Here is a 14,221-nt window from a genome sequence, read left to right on the forward strand (position 1 = left end):
TCCCGAAGGAATATATTTTATTTTCTGCTGCTCAGAGGTCAAGAACAAATAATAGGATTTATCTGGTCTCAGCCAATACTGTTCTTGAAATTATGGAGGGATTCATATGAGCCTTGGATGACAGATTTATCATAAAACTATATTGTCTGTAGAAAAATGGAAAACCATAATGTTTCACGGTGGTTTGAATATTCCAGTCAATGAGCTCTAGTATGCAGAATGACAGAGTGGTTTGGGCTGGAAGGCACTATCTAGTCCAGTCTCCTTGTCTTGACCAGGGACACCTTCCACTAGATCAGGTTGCTCAAAGCTCCTTCCAGCATCCCCTTAAACACTGCCAGCATCAGGCATCCACAACTTCTCTGGGCAACCTGTTCCAATGTCTCACCACCACCCTCACAGTAAAGAATTTCTTCCTTATATCCACTGTAAAGCTACCCTGTTTTAGTTTAAAACCATTCTCCTGTAACTACAGTTGCTAGTAAAAGTCTTTCTCCATCTTTCTTATAAGCTCCCTATATGGGGAGACTGCAGTAAGATTAAGTTGGTCCTGACTTAGTACAACTCTCTTATTTGTGGGCTAATTTTTTACATTGACTTTTTTTGATATATTCTTAACTTTGTTGCTATGGACAATAAGACATGTTAAAATTGCAAAAATATTTTTATGGACTTGTGTAAAAATGGATCTTCTCTGCTTGATGTTTTCAGTAGACCTTTCCAGGTGACTGTTTCTTCTCCATCATATCACGAGGCTGATGAATTGGTAGCCATCTTTTCACTATGTCCCAAATTTTGTGCACTTAAAACTCATGGGAGTAGTGCATTTTCTTACTTTCTGATTGTTTCATTCACAATTCATTCAATATTTATTCTGTGTACTCCTATTAATAGTTCTTTCTTTCCACCATTATTGACTGCATGTTCTCTTGCTGGTGAAATGACATTGAAGGAAGTGGTGTTCTACTTAGCAAACAAATTAATGTAATCATATGCTTGCCAGATAGAAAAATTCTCTGCTTCCAAAATACCTTGGCCTTTCAGGTTACCTGTAATAGAATCTCAAGTCTGGAAGAGTTACTGATAACTGAAGAAAAAGTTATTTGTAGTACCTTCTGGTTATTTGGTATCCATCAGGATGTTTGTTAAACAATGAGCTACCACAGAACCCAGAGTTGCTCACAAGTACTGGGGTTTTACTGTTGAATGGGAAGAAAACACTTGTTGGTAAATGGTGTCTGCTGCTTGGAAATCTTTTTACTGCTATGTTTTGTTGTTAGCCATTAGGGTTTTATTGTCAACTGCATTGATCTGAGTATCTACAGCCTTTGGATAGCTCTGGGTACTAACTGTCTCATTTTGTGCTGAATTGCAAAATTATGTTCCTTGGTTTTGGTATTTCTCATCTGTGTAAATGACAATATTTCAATGAAATAATAATGAAATAATTATCTTTCATGTGGATTAATTTGGACTGTCATATAACATGTATATTTTCTTTTCCTATTGCAGGTTATCTTCCTGGGAGACATCACTTTCTGTGTGTAAAGAATATCTTGCTGAGTTGCTGCAGCTGAGTTTAGAATGTTACTTGACTTGTGATTCTAATGGAGGAATAACAAGATCTCAGGCTGTTGCACTGGAAGACTTTACAGGAAATACAAAATGTCATCAAATAGGAGTCAGAACCCGCATGGACTTAAACAGATTGGTCTTGACCAGATATGGGATGACCTAAGAGCTGGAATTCAACAGGTTTACACCAGACAAAGTATGGCGAAATCCAGATACATGGAACTCTACACGTATCCTAGTGCCTATGGCAGTTAGTACTTTCACTGCTAGTAGATTAGAGATGGCTTTTTACTTTTTTTAGACACAAAATTGCTTCATAGCTATTTCACTTAATGTTTTTTAAGAATACATGGTTTTATTTTGAGGATTGGCCTTTTCTGTTTAATATTACTGGCAAGTAGCAGGAACATTCTGTTGTCTGGAAAACTGACTTCGATAATTATTAAGGCTATCTCTGTATTTCAGGTTTGCTCACTATTATCTTTAATAGAGCACATGTTTAAAGAGATTCTATTAATAGTCAAATTTTGAGTCTACAATGCACACAAAGAAAACAGAAATTCTTTTTCTTTTTTCTGTTAGTCTCTCACATTATGCTTCAGATCTTACAGATAATCATGTCTAGCTACTTGGAAAATTTTTCAGTTGTCATTCTCTAAGTAATACTTTCCCTGGACTTTCTAAGGAGGTAGAAGAGTTTTTCTGTACATGTAATCTCAGCATCAACATATAATCTTTTCTATCTGTGCCTGCAGAATCCATGCTCCAGGGTGTGGTGGGAGAAACCCTGAGCAGCCTGCTGTATGTTTCTAGGATACTTATTCAATAGTGATGGGAAGATGAAATAACATTTGTTTAGGGTCAGAACTTTTCCTAAGACCTAAAATCAGTGATTTCTTGCAGCACTAGGTTCAATGTTGGTTCTGACTCCGTGAAACAAATCTGCAAAAGTTGAATGTCTGATAGAAATTTGACACATAGTAGAACCTCTGAGAGTTTTTTCTTCTGAGTGCCTTTAATATATTCTTGTTTGTGAGGTCTATTAAGCAGGGCAGCTGAAGACTGATTATAATGGTAATGGTAAAGCACTGACTTTTCCCCTCTCCTGATGTTCTCAACGATGCTCAGAATGAAGCTGTAAAAGGGATATGCTGTCTGTTAGTTACTCATTTCCTCCTTGCTGCTGCTTCAAGGAGTTGTTGGTTCGAAACTAAGGACTGTTTTTGTTAATTTCATAAGTTAATTAATTTAGGGGGTAGTTTTGGTGGTCGACTTGGATTAATATAATAGTTTGATAACTCAGAATATTTGATACTGGTTAGGCTGAGTATTTAATCTACTATGAAGATAGCAATGCATTTTGCATCCTTATACCAAATACACATGTTCAGAAGTTGTGCTTAAAAGATTACACCCCTTTCAAAGCAGTAACTGTAACATGTTTTCTCAGTCGTTGTGTACAGCAAGTCTAGTAGTTTGGTGGACTTTTATTTCAGGAAGCTTTGCTTATCAACCAGCTTAGTTTGGAAAGCAGAACAGCTGCAGATGAGTTTCAGCAGTAGCTGTAATTGATCTGAAGATCAGCCCTACTTACAAGAATGTCTTGCCCAATGGACAGTTTAGTTTTTCCTCATTCTCTTTTGCCCTCTTTCTCTCTTCCCCCCCCCTTTTTTTTTCTTTTCATGATCTCACTCCTGAAGTGGATTTCATTTCATCCCTCTTAATTTATAAGAGGAGAACCATACATACCAGCAAACCTACCTTCAGTCCTATATCTCCAATCACAATTGATTGGAGATGTAGAAGATTTTGTTGTGCCTTGGTCAAGTCCCTCTGGAAAAGAATTAGAATAGTTACATAATTAAAGCAGTTCAGACCTCTCACACCTGCACTCATTTTCTTTGTTCAGAGCATCTCTTTTTGTGAAACACTAAATTCAATCTCTGAGTACAGGCTGGAGCTTGTACTTAAGGTGGGTTTTTTCCCCTTCATTTCAGTGAGAGCAGAAAGAAGTTGATTATTCCAGGAGTTTTCTAGATCTGAGAATATTGAAGAGGTGAACGAAAAATTTTGTTTCTGAGTGGTGGTTACCAAGTTCCTCATCCGTACTTTTTGTAATTTAGATTTATTTGTGCTTTTAGTTGCAAGGTACCTTTTTCTGTGAGATCAGATGATTATGTGTTTCCTTGTGTGGTTTGTTTTTTTGGTGTTTCATTTTTTTTTTCCCCACATGTGAGAGTCTCAGAAAATGAAATCTGGATGTTGTGCTGTTCCTTACCAACTTATTATGTAATACCTAGTACTGAAGAGCCTAGTCATTTCTACAACAGTAGTTAACATTATCTGACAACCAGTATTACAAGCTAGTTCAGAATTACATGCCAAGCATTGACTTTATGCTAAAGAGAGAAATAGGCAATAAAATTAACTAGATTTCTAGGAGCAGTAGACCTGATAGCACTACTAATATTGTGGGGGATGGGCCTGTTTACCCTGTTTTCCATTTAGTAACAGTTAGTTTGGAGGCTGTGAGCCACAGGACTCACTTGTAAAAGTCAGCATTAGTGGTATATGTATACAGAACGTCTCCTTATGGCATTCAGTCTGTTTGGAGGAAACTTCCAGTTAGTCTGTCCAAGAGAGAACTGTACTTTTGTGTAGCAAGTTCTGAGTTTGTTTTGAATTGTTGATTGAAAACCTATTACTTGGTTTACTAGAATTATTCTTACTCAACTTATTTATATTGATGTAATCCTCTTGTCTTTATAGCCACCTCTTCTTAACTCCGTTCGGCAGTGATAAGATATTCATACATCTTGTACTATTTTCTTCTCTTTTGGAAGGTGGTGATGTCCATTTTTCAAACTAATTGTATGGTGAGCCTGCAATTTATTTTCCTCAGGCCTCATGGTATGAGAGGATGAATTGGGATTTACTTAACATTTGTATTTAAACTCAGCAATGGGGAGAACAAAAGAATTTTGTGACTTTTCTTTCTTCTTTTATATATCTTAAGATTCTCAGGCCAGGTACTGAAATGTCAGAGAACTTTCCTGCACTGTATCAAAGTTGTGTAATTTTTCACAGTGACTTAGACAAAGAACTGAGTAGCTTTCTAAAATATTATTTTTTTGTCAAAACACACATCAACAACTTTCAGATAGCATTGATGAATGGAAAGATTAGTGGTGTGCTTCTCTTTTGTATGTGTGCAGTGTTTATTTGAAATGGTAACATTTTGACATAAACTCATGCTTTCACTGTCCTGATTTACAACACATAATCTGAGAAGCATTTTTAGGGATTCTTTTAAACGATGTAGTTAATTTATGCCCATACAGAACAGATTAATCTTTTCGTCCAAGTTTAATGTTTAAAGAAAATTTGAGAAAAATAAGACAAGTTTAAAGATTCCAAGTGCTATTAATTTATAACAAATAAGATTTATATCTGCATGAGGATATCTTAAAATGTTTTCATTGATAAGAAGAGTTTATAATACTGTGGAAGGCGTGGTGTGGTTGTTTAACAAAGATATAAATTGCAATGTCCAGATTGCAGTGTTCAGATTGGCTTTCAAAGTCTTTCAGATGTTATGTACATAAAAATTACACTGTTGATTTCAGCAAGTTCCTAGAATACGTTTCAGTAGTTGGTTGGCATCGTTATCGTGTGTGTTTTATGTGGAAATTTGAAGAAAATTACTGAATTTACTATTACTTAAAATTTGCTCAAGTCTTACATCAGTAAATTGGATTTTACAAATGTGTTTCGTATATTATTCCATTATTAGCCATCATTAGTAAATATTTTCAAAATAATTGCTTGAAGTTTGTCCCGGTTAGGTAAAGGCTAGGCTGTTCTGTCACGTTTCAATATTTTATGAAAAGTCCTTGCTTATTGTGATTCAGTTTTGTTTACTTATTTTAACAAAGCGGTAGCTACTGATTATCCATTGGATTAAATATAAGTAATTGTACATCACAAAAGGTTACTGTAATAATTTTATAATTTTTTTTTTCTCACATATTAGCAAGTGATATAGGAAAATACTGTGTTGAACATTAAATAATTGTGTAGTATGCTTACACTTTAAAAATACCAGATGATTCAGGATAATCTGTTCATAAAATAGAAAGTATAAATATATTTAATTTTTCTTTCCTGTGAGTAGATTCAGCACCAGCAGTACATGTTGACAAAGCAAAACCATGAAGCCCTTTTCCTGGCATCCATTTGCCAAGGTCTTTTGTAGTTGCTTCTAATACAGTCTTCTTCCTTGTGGCTTTCACTTGAATTCCTGTATTTTAGTAGGATTTCAGATCAGCAGATGCATATTAAAACTGTGAAAATATTTTATTTTCTAATCACATGAATCAGTTGTTACCAGGCAGCATGGTATGCTCTTGTTTTTTCTTTCTGAACAGATTATTATGCTCTTTCTGTACAGAAAAGATACTGAGGTGTTAAAGCATGCACTTTTTATTTACATTTCAAACACTGTTCCACTTTCTCTTAAGATTCTGTCACTCTAAGCCATCCTTTCACTTCAGTGTCAAATTGTTTAAGGTCACTTTGGATACATCAAGGCAGCCTCTTCTGTCTGCTAGTATTAGTCCTGCTTATATTCAATATCCTATTTCATAGCACTTCTCATATTCCAGTTAGTGCTTGTGTGAAACATGAAGGTAGAAGTAAATTTATTTGTTGACATGTTTGAAGGGTGCATAATACACTTTTTCTTGTGTGGAAAGTGCATATAATTGTATGCATTTGTGTGTTTTTACAAAGATTGCATCTTCAGTTTGAAAGAAGGGCAGAATATGTTTATATTTGTGCAATCATTTCCTTTCTTTATGCACTCTTCCACAATGATTGCTTGCTGTTCCACTTGCTTTTTATAGTAACCAATAATATTCTGTTCAAAACCAACCTCTGTCAATGCAAAGAAAGCTAAATTTAAAAGCAACCTCAGAGGTTCTTACACAACTCGGAGGTTCTTACACTCCCTGGCATAAAGACTGTACACTTTGTTTATGCATTTGGCTTTGAAATTTTGTGTTTTCCTTGTAACTCAGTGCTTCTCTATGATTCTGCTGAGTTTATGCCATGAAGAGGGAAACAAGAAGTTATCTATTAGTCTTCAGATGGCTTTTGCTGAAAGTGTCTCTGATCTCAGACTTGTAGAAATGTGTTTGAGCTGAGGTATGCCTGGATTTTCATAGCAGCTGCATGGCTGATGCTGTAATAGCTCCTCAATCTCTGCCTCAGCCCTTCCCTGACTAAAAGTTTGTCTAAAATGGAGTGATTTAGCAGAGTAGTTTTATCAAATCAAAAGACTTAAATGTATCAATTAAAATTTAGTAGTTTTTTAGCACAAGTGGTGTGTGGGGCTGGGTACAGGATCTTAATTTTGTTTGTTTGTTTTCTCTGAATTGCTTTGTGGGGGTGGCCCTTCTTTACTGGATGATGAACTGAACATGCATAAAATCTCTTGCTGATACCTCCCTGAAAAGAATGACGGTTTCTGGGGTTTTTGTTTTACTGCTGCTCCTCACAAAGTTAAAGTGAGTGTCCAAAGCACTTTTTCTAAAAAGTGATTGTTTTTTGACAACCTTATAATTTCAAAAACTCATGCAAAATTCCTTCGTCATTTGACTCAGAAAACATTAAAGTCATATGGACATGTCCACTTCTCTTTGCAACTTCTCTTATGTTAGGGGAAATCCAATCTAATCTTGGGGTTTTCAACAGGAGTTGAATGGCTTTAAGTTTGAAGAAAATTGGTATAGCAGTTCTTTAGTAAATATAATAAGCTGTATTGTTTGTATTAGAAGAGGTTCTACAATAATACAAAGCTTCTGTAATCTTCCCTAGCCATTTTCCCATCAGTATTTTCAGTAACTCTCTATATGATGTTCTTGCATGCCTTTAGTGTAATCTGGGAAAATACAGATTTTTGACAAAAGTGGAGCTAATCTCAGTTTAGTCCTCTAGGCCAGCTGTCAAGCACTGAGCATAAAGTTAATTACTGCTTAAGGTCTGTGAAATAGCAAATTTATGCCTAAAACTGATCTTTATAATAAAGAGACTAGAAGTAATGAGAGAGAAATTGTGGTTGGAGAGTTGTTCAGCTTGTGTTGTTGTGGGCATCTCTGCACTATAGTTTTCTGCTGTGTTGTGTTAATTCTGCTTCCCTTTCAGTTCCTTTAATTTTACGTATCTGTTCCTCACACAGACTTCTTCCAGTTACGTTAATTTTTCATAGCAACATGGAAGAACTGTGGGGACCCAGCTGTGCTGGTGAAAGGTGAAGCAGTTATTACCTCAGCAGAACTGTTTTCTTTTAAAAACTTAGACTTGTGCAAAACTGAGTAATTTATACTCATTAGTGTAAAGTCTGAGTGCTTTCTTGGGTGTTGAATTACAAAACTGATCATTTTTCTTATGTGACTTTGGTTTGCAGTTGCTCCAAGAGGAAAAAACACCTGTGTGGAGTAGTTGGATACTTTTTGAGGGCAGAGGGCAGATTAGAGTTGACCATAGTATGCACAAGCTTGTGTTTTGTTGGCATACTTGCTGAAAAAATTTATGCAGTGCTGCTGAAAGAGCCTGTTTCACTTCCCCTGTGTGCACACAGAAGTTCGTATCTGGTCACCAAGGCCCTGGGGACAGGGACAACAGTTGTAGTGCCAGTTACTTCCCCAGGCCACATGACTGACTGACTGCATGAGCTCCCATGCTACTGGAAACCAGGTGGCAAGTAAGCTCTCCAGCTGGGTTGTATGTTAGGACCATTGCCTTCGGTGGAAGTGATCTTACACAAAGCCTTAAATTTATTACGGTGTGGCAGCACAGGATTTTTCTTTCCCTTGCCCACCTTTAGAAACTGAGTTAAGGCTGTAGAAAGAAGTCTAAATTATATTGATGACAGAGGTGGTAAAATTAATTTGTCTTTAGCTGTTTTTTGTTCTGAAGACTTTTGAAGGAGAATAAAGTTCTGAAAAGATTTTTCATCTTGAACAGTGCAATGCTGAATTATTTTATAAACTTCCTTGCAGTCTTCTACCTCAAATTTTAATTTAGACAAGTAAATTTAATTTCTCCTTCACTGTATGGAAGGTTTAGAGGAGATTGATCTTGATCAGTTCCTCCTGTAGATGGTTTGTCTTCTAGGCCAAATCTGAAGTTCAGCAGCCAGAAGCTTGGGGACCAGCACAGCTTCACTGTGGTTCAAACTTTTCTATGGATGAATTAACTTCTTTGCTTGTTATGGTATGCAAATTGCTATACAGAATTGTGCAAATGCTCCCAAAAATGTTTCCTGGTAGCTGCTTGAGTATGTATATAGCTTCCAGCATACAAAGCATTGAGGGATTTATTTTGCTTTCTGCAACTAAGAATTCTTTTCATAGCATTCCCCTTGTGATTCTCAGATGGACTGTCATACACTTTGTTGTAAGCAGCGCAAATCTGATTTTGTTTTGAATATGTCCGTCTTTCTGTCAGTGGCTGGCTCTAGCAGATGGGGACACAGATTGTAAACAAAGTGTGAGAGAGCATGCTTTTATGTAGAATATGTCAACGAGTTACTTACACTTGCAAACTGCCTTCTGCATGGGGAAACTAACTTCAGTTTGACTTGTATGGAACAATGAAACTAGAGCACTTCAGAAGTGCTGTGTTGGACCCTTTGGCTAGCAGATCTCAAGCCAGAGTAAAAGGTAAAGATGGGCGTTACTGGAATTACTTTTGTTGCAGCTCTGAGGTGATTACTGTCATGCGTGGACAAAAGGTCTCTGTCTCTCAGTGTTTACTTCACAAGGAATTGTGGGTTTAGTAATAAAATGTATGGTGTTAGAAAAAGGCTTATGTCTTCTAATCTTTGCTTTTTATTTTTCTGAAGGCTGTTGTGATATTTTGTAGAGATTAATAGAATGTTTTTGTCTGGCAGTACTCTCAAAACTGCAAGAATTGCCTTTCGTCTGGACAGTCTTCATATTTTCAGGCTTGCTCAAAGCCACTTGGGATAGGAGAGCTAGGGGAAGAAGGAGGCAGGGGTGTCAACTGGGTATTTGTGAATCAGCCCTAAATTCTTAATATCATGATGGAGAGGTTTTCCATAAACAATTTAGAAAAATTTATATATTAGCTATTTTAAAATTAATCTGTGAGGTAAACCCTGCTTTTCTTGTCTGTGACAAGAAAGTAAGTTGCATATCTAGAGGAAAATTGTTGCGCTGTGTGGTGTTCTTCACTTGAACAGGGAATTCTGAAATCGAAGTGTAGATGGTAAAAGTAGCAACAGTGCCAGGGAATTTGAACAAATTACTAGGAGATGGAAAAAATCATTCATGTCCAGGAAATCAGTGGCTGATAGAGATAAGAGGCTGATTAGAAGTTCAATTGCTTCAATTCAATACAAATGAAGGCTTTATGTTATTGGTTGACATTGTGGGAAATACAGTTATTAGGCACCTGGATGAGGTAACAGATAAGAAATAAATGTACACTGTGTATTTTCCAAAAGGGTTAATCTTAGGCAAAGGGCATTACTTCTTTGCACACTGTGCAATGACTTTCTGAACAAGCATGTAAATATAGACTGTGAGAAGGCTTTCCCTTCAGTTTGACGTGAAGACCCTAAGCCTTGCTGCTGGTGGCATGCAGGATGCTCTGATTGTTAAACCCTGTTTAAGGGTATGATTCGTCTATGAAGCATTTTATAAAGTTGATTACAAGGAATTTAACTGGATATTTTGAGACATTTTTCTTCTTGAGCTTTACTATTTAGAAGCAAGTCTGTTTATAATGACTGTAATGCATCATATATTTGTGGTTTATAATTTCCTTGGTATGTATTTGTGCTAATATCTTCCCATTTTACTGTGCTGGACTTTGTGAAGGGAAAGATAAAAGTTAAGTCTCTGCAACGTATTAATTTTCTAATTCATGGTGTGCTGTGCAGGAAACCTGTCTAGTGGTTAAAGCTGGGTCCACTTGTGTTAAAACACAAGTTAAAACCAAATTAAAATTTCTGGATTGGTTAATACAGTGTTTTCTAGTGAGGGATGTGACTCAATAGCCTGTCCTTGGACTGCCAGTAGAAGAGTGAGTGCTCAGTAGTTTCATTCCTGTTGGCTGATTGTTGTCTGTGTGTCAGGGTGATTTTTGTTGTCAGATCTGAGTCCTCATCAAGTTCAGTTTGGGTGGTACTTAACTAGTTTATTTTTCATGCTTGTGGAATGCAGCTTCTTTAAGGATGCTGCCTTATTTGAAGTGTTTGGGACAATGTGACTTCCACTTATTACTTTGGAAGAATTTCTGAATATTTGAATTTTTTGGATCAGAAAACGGAAAGTGTTCTTGAAATGCTACATTGATAGTTACAGTGAGTCTTCCAGGCTGTTAGTATTATTAGTGTGTATATATATATTAGTAGTATATGTATTAGTTATATTAGTGTATATATGTTAGTTATATTACTATATATATATTATTAGTATATTTCCCCTTATACTTATTAGTATAAGAGTAAAGAATATTGCTGCTACTTGCTAGGGTCATCTGCTGCCTCTCTGGTACCTGGCTTAAAGATGTAAAAAGCAAACTTCCTACCCTAGGACGGTTCTCAGATTTTTCAGGTAGACAGTAGTGAAGTTGCAACAAGAAATCAGAAGGTAATCAAGAGGCACTTCAGGGACTTGGGATGACTGGTTAAGAAGTCAGAAGCACAAGTTTTCTCCTTTCTCTTTCCAGTTGCAAGGAATGATGAGGGAAGAAACAGGAAGAGCTGACAGATCAATACTTGGCTCTGAGCCTGGTGTCACTAACAGAATTTTTTTTTTTTTTTTGATCAGGGTTTGGTTTATATGACACCAGACCTGCTTGGTGACAGACAGGGTGCACCTATCTAAAAAAGGGAAAAGTATTTTTGCAGAGGAGTTACCTAGAGGTCGCCTAGAGAGAGCTTTAAACTAGATTTGAAAAGGGAAAAGGATAAAACCAGGGGGCAGCATGCTGATGTTTGGGGGATGGTGTGCTAGTGAGGTCCTTTGATCTCACATCTCAGTGGAGGCAGGGGATGGAGATCCACGTGGCAGCAAAGGGGTCACTGATGTGTTAGAAACCATAGAATTGTCTGGTCACACAGGAATTAGGGCTTCTAGCCCAAGAAGAAGGTGGTGGGATCAAGAGCCCAGCCAAGGGCATCTATATGAATGCATGCAGCACAGGCAGCAAGCAGGCAGCCAGTCACAGGCTGCCTTCCCCAGGGCTCAATGCTGGAGCCACTTCTGTTAAATCTCTTCATCGATGACTGAGACAAGAGGATCAAGTGCACCCTCAGTGAGTTCACAGAGGACACCAAGTTGGGGGAGAGTACTGATCTGCTGGAGTGTGGGAAGGCTCTGCAGAGGGATCCAAAGAGGCAGGACCAGTGAGCTGAGGCTCGTGATATGAGGTTCAGCAAGGTGACATGCTGCATCCTGCACTTCAACCACAAAAACCCCAGGCAGTGCTGCAGGTTGGGGGAAGAGTGGCTGGAAACCTTCCCAGTGGAAAAGGGTGCTTTCCCATGGACCTGGGAGTGCTGTTTGACAGCTGTCTGAACGTGAGCCAGTGTGTGCCCAGGTGGCCAAGAAGGCCAATGGCATCCTGGACTGTATCAGCAATAATGTGGCCAGCAGGACCAGAGAAGTGATGGTCCTGCTATACTCAGCACTGATGAGGCTGCACCTCAAATCCTGTGTCCAGTTCTGGGCTTCTCACAACAGGAAAGACACTGAGGGGCTGGATTGTGTCCAGAGAAGGGCAAAGGAGCTGGTGAAGGGTCTGGAGCACAAGGCTGATTAGGAGGGGCCGGGGGAGCTGTGGCTGGAGAAAAGGAGGCTCAGGGGGGACCTCATTGCCCTCTACAACTGCCTGAAAGGAGGTCATAGCCAGGTGGGGGTCAGCACCTTCTCCCATGGACTAAGCTGCAGGACAAGAGGAAATGGCCCTAAGTTGCATCAGAGGAGATGAAGATGGGATATTAGGAAAGCTTTCTTTACTGTAAGCATTGTCATGCATTGGAATGATATGCCCAGATAGGTGGTGGAATCACTGTCTCTGGACTATTTAAAAGACCCTTAGACATGGTGATTAGGGAGATGGTTTAGTGGTGGACTTGGCAGTGCTATAATAATGGTTGGATTCATCTTGGAAGTCTTTTCTAATTGAAACAATTCTCTGACTGTAATTTTTGCACTGAAATTTTGGGATTATCTTGTAGCCTAAAATTGGTTTTTAGTGAATCTCATCTTATAATGTACATTTAAATATGTGTGTGTCTCACCATTACTGCTTTCCAGGTTTGTCCCATGTGCCAATCTTCCGTGGCCAAATCTTTTATAGGAGATGGTGTTTGAAAGAGAGCAAAAATATTTATTCTCTTGTGTTTTCAACTACTCGGTGTTGCTTGAGGCTAGTATTGAAATTTCTTTCAGTTCAAATGGAAGCTTATGTATTTGTAGAAGAGAAGTATAATAGATCAAATAAATTCCATTTAAATAATCTTATCAGCAAATTCCACTGATTTGTTTTCTTGGTGGTCTTGTTAAGTAAGCGTTAAATGAATTTAATGTTGGGATCGGTACTTGCAGTGCCCTCAGCAGTCTGACACCGTTTTGCTGCAGATAATTCTGCTGAAAATTACTTAATTTTCTTAGCTTTGGTTTGATTTGATGTGGGCTAGTGCATCTTGTAATGCATTATGTTTAAGTCGTTCACAGTTGTATAAATAATTGCCTACTGAAATTAACGTTTTTCATTGTATTTTTAATGTCTTAAGGTGGTACAAATGTATTCCTTAACTTTCCTGTCAGTCATGTTTATAACTACTGTACCAGTGTACACCAGTCTAATCAAGCACGGGGAGCTGGAGTACCTCCTTCTAAATCGAAAAAGGGCCAGACACCTGGAGGCGCTCAGTTTGTTGGCTTGGAATTGTACAAACGGCTAAAAGAATTTCTGAAGAACTACTTGACAAATCTCCTTAAGGTAGGATGGGGTATGAGATCGATCTGCACTTGTAGTAACATGAACTGGGGTGAGAAAAGCTGTATCAGCAAACCTAGAGGTGTATGCAGCTACTGGAAGTAAATTGAATGATCTTAAAATGTACTTTTGTCTCCATAGCCATTAGAATGTTTTGTTGGCTTTACCTCAGACATAGATCAGTTCCTATGTTTGTACCTTTGAGCTGCTTTTCCTCTTCAAGCCAAAACAACATTCCTGTGTTTTATAGAATTAATGTTACATGACATCTTAAGCTGTCCTGTACTTGAGCAAGAATAGCTAGACTTTACAAGCAATTAACCAGCATATTAGGAATGCCGAAAAAATGGATGCCTATCATGTTGAAAATGCCTGATGATAGCCTTTATTTTAGTTTAATAAATAAACCACTAATAGAACTGGATGTTGTCTTGTATCCATAGGGACAGGGATGTCTTCTGGAGCTTTATCTGTGCTGTGCCTTTTTTTTTTTCCCAGCCTTTTAATTTCAAAATCTCCTACTGGCTTTGTGCTTTAATAATGTAGAACTAAATGTATTGGCTGTGTGTTTCCTGTAAATACATTGCATGGTGCAGATTTATTATACAGT

The 14,221-nt window shown here is 37.7% G+C and overlaps 1 protein-coding gene across 2 annotated transcripts in view; it reads left to right on the plus strand.

Moving 5' to 3' along the window:
- CUL1 (cullin 1) overlaps window positions 1-14,221 on the plus strand; it is a 53,547-nt gene that overhangs the window by 15,214 nt on the left and 24,112 nt on the right. For both annotated transcript variants that reach the window (XM_039570973.1, XM_039570966.1), the window contains exons 2-3: window positions 1,513-1,805; window positions 13,440-13,614. In XM_039570973.1, the coding sequence (XP_039426907.1) occupies window positions 1,666-1,805; window positions 13,440-13,614 (315 nt within the window). In that variant the 5' untranslated portion in view covers window positions 1,513-1,665. The remainder of the gene's footprint in view (window positions 1-1,512; window positions 1,806-13,439; window positions 13,615-14,221) is intronic.

This window comes from Corvus cornix, chromosome 2, assembly GCF_000738735.6.
Source record: "Corvus cornix cornix isolate S_Up_H32 chromosome 2, ASM73873v5, whole genome shotgun sequence".
NCBI lineage: Eukaryota > Metazoa > Chordata > Aves > Passeriformes > Corvidae > Corvus > Corvus cornix.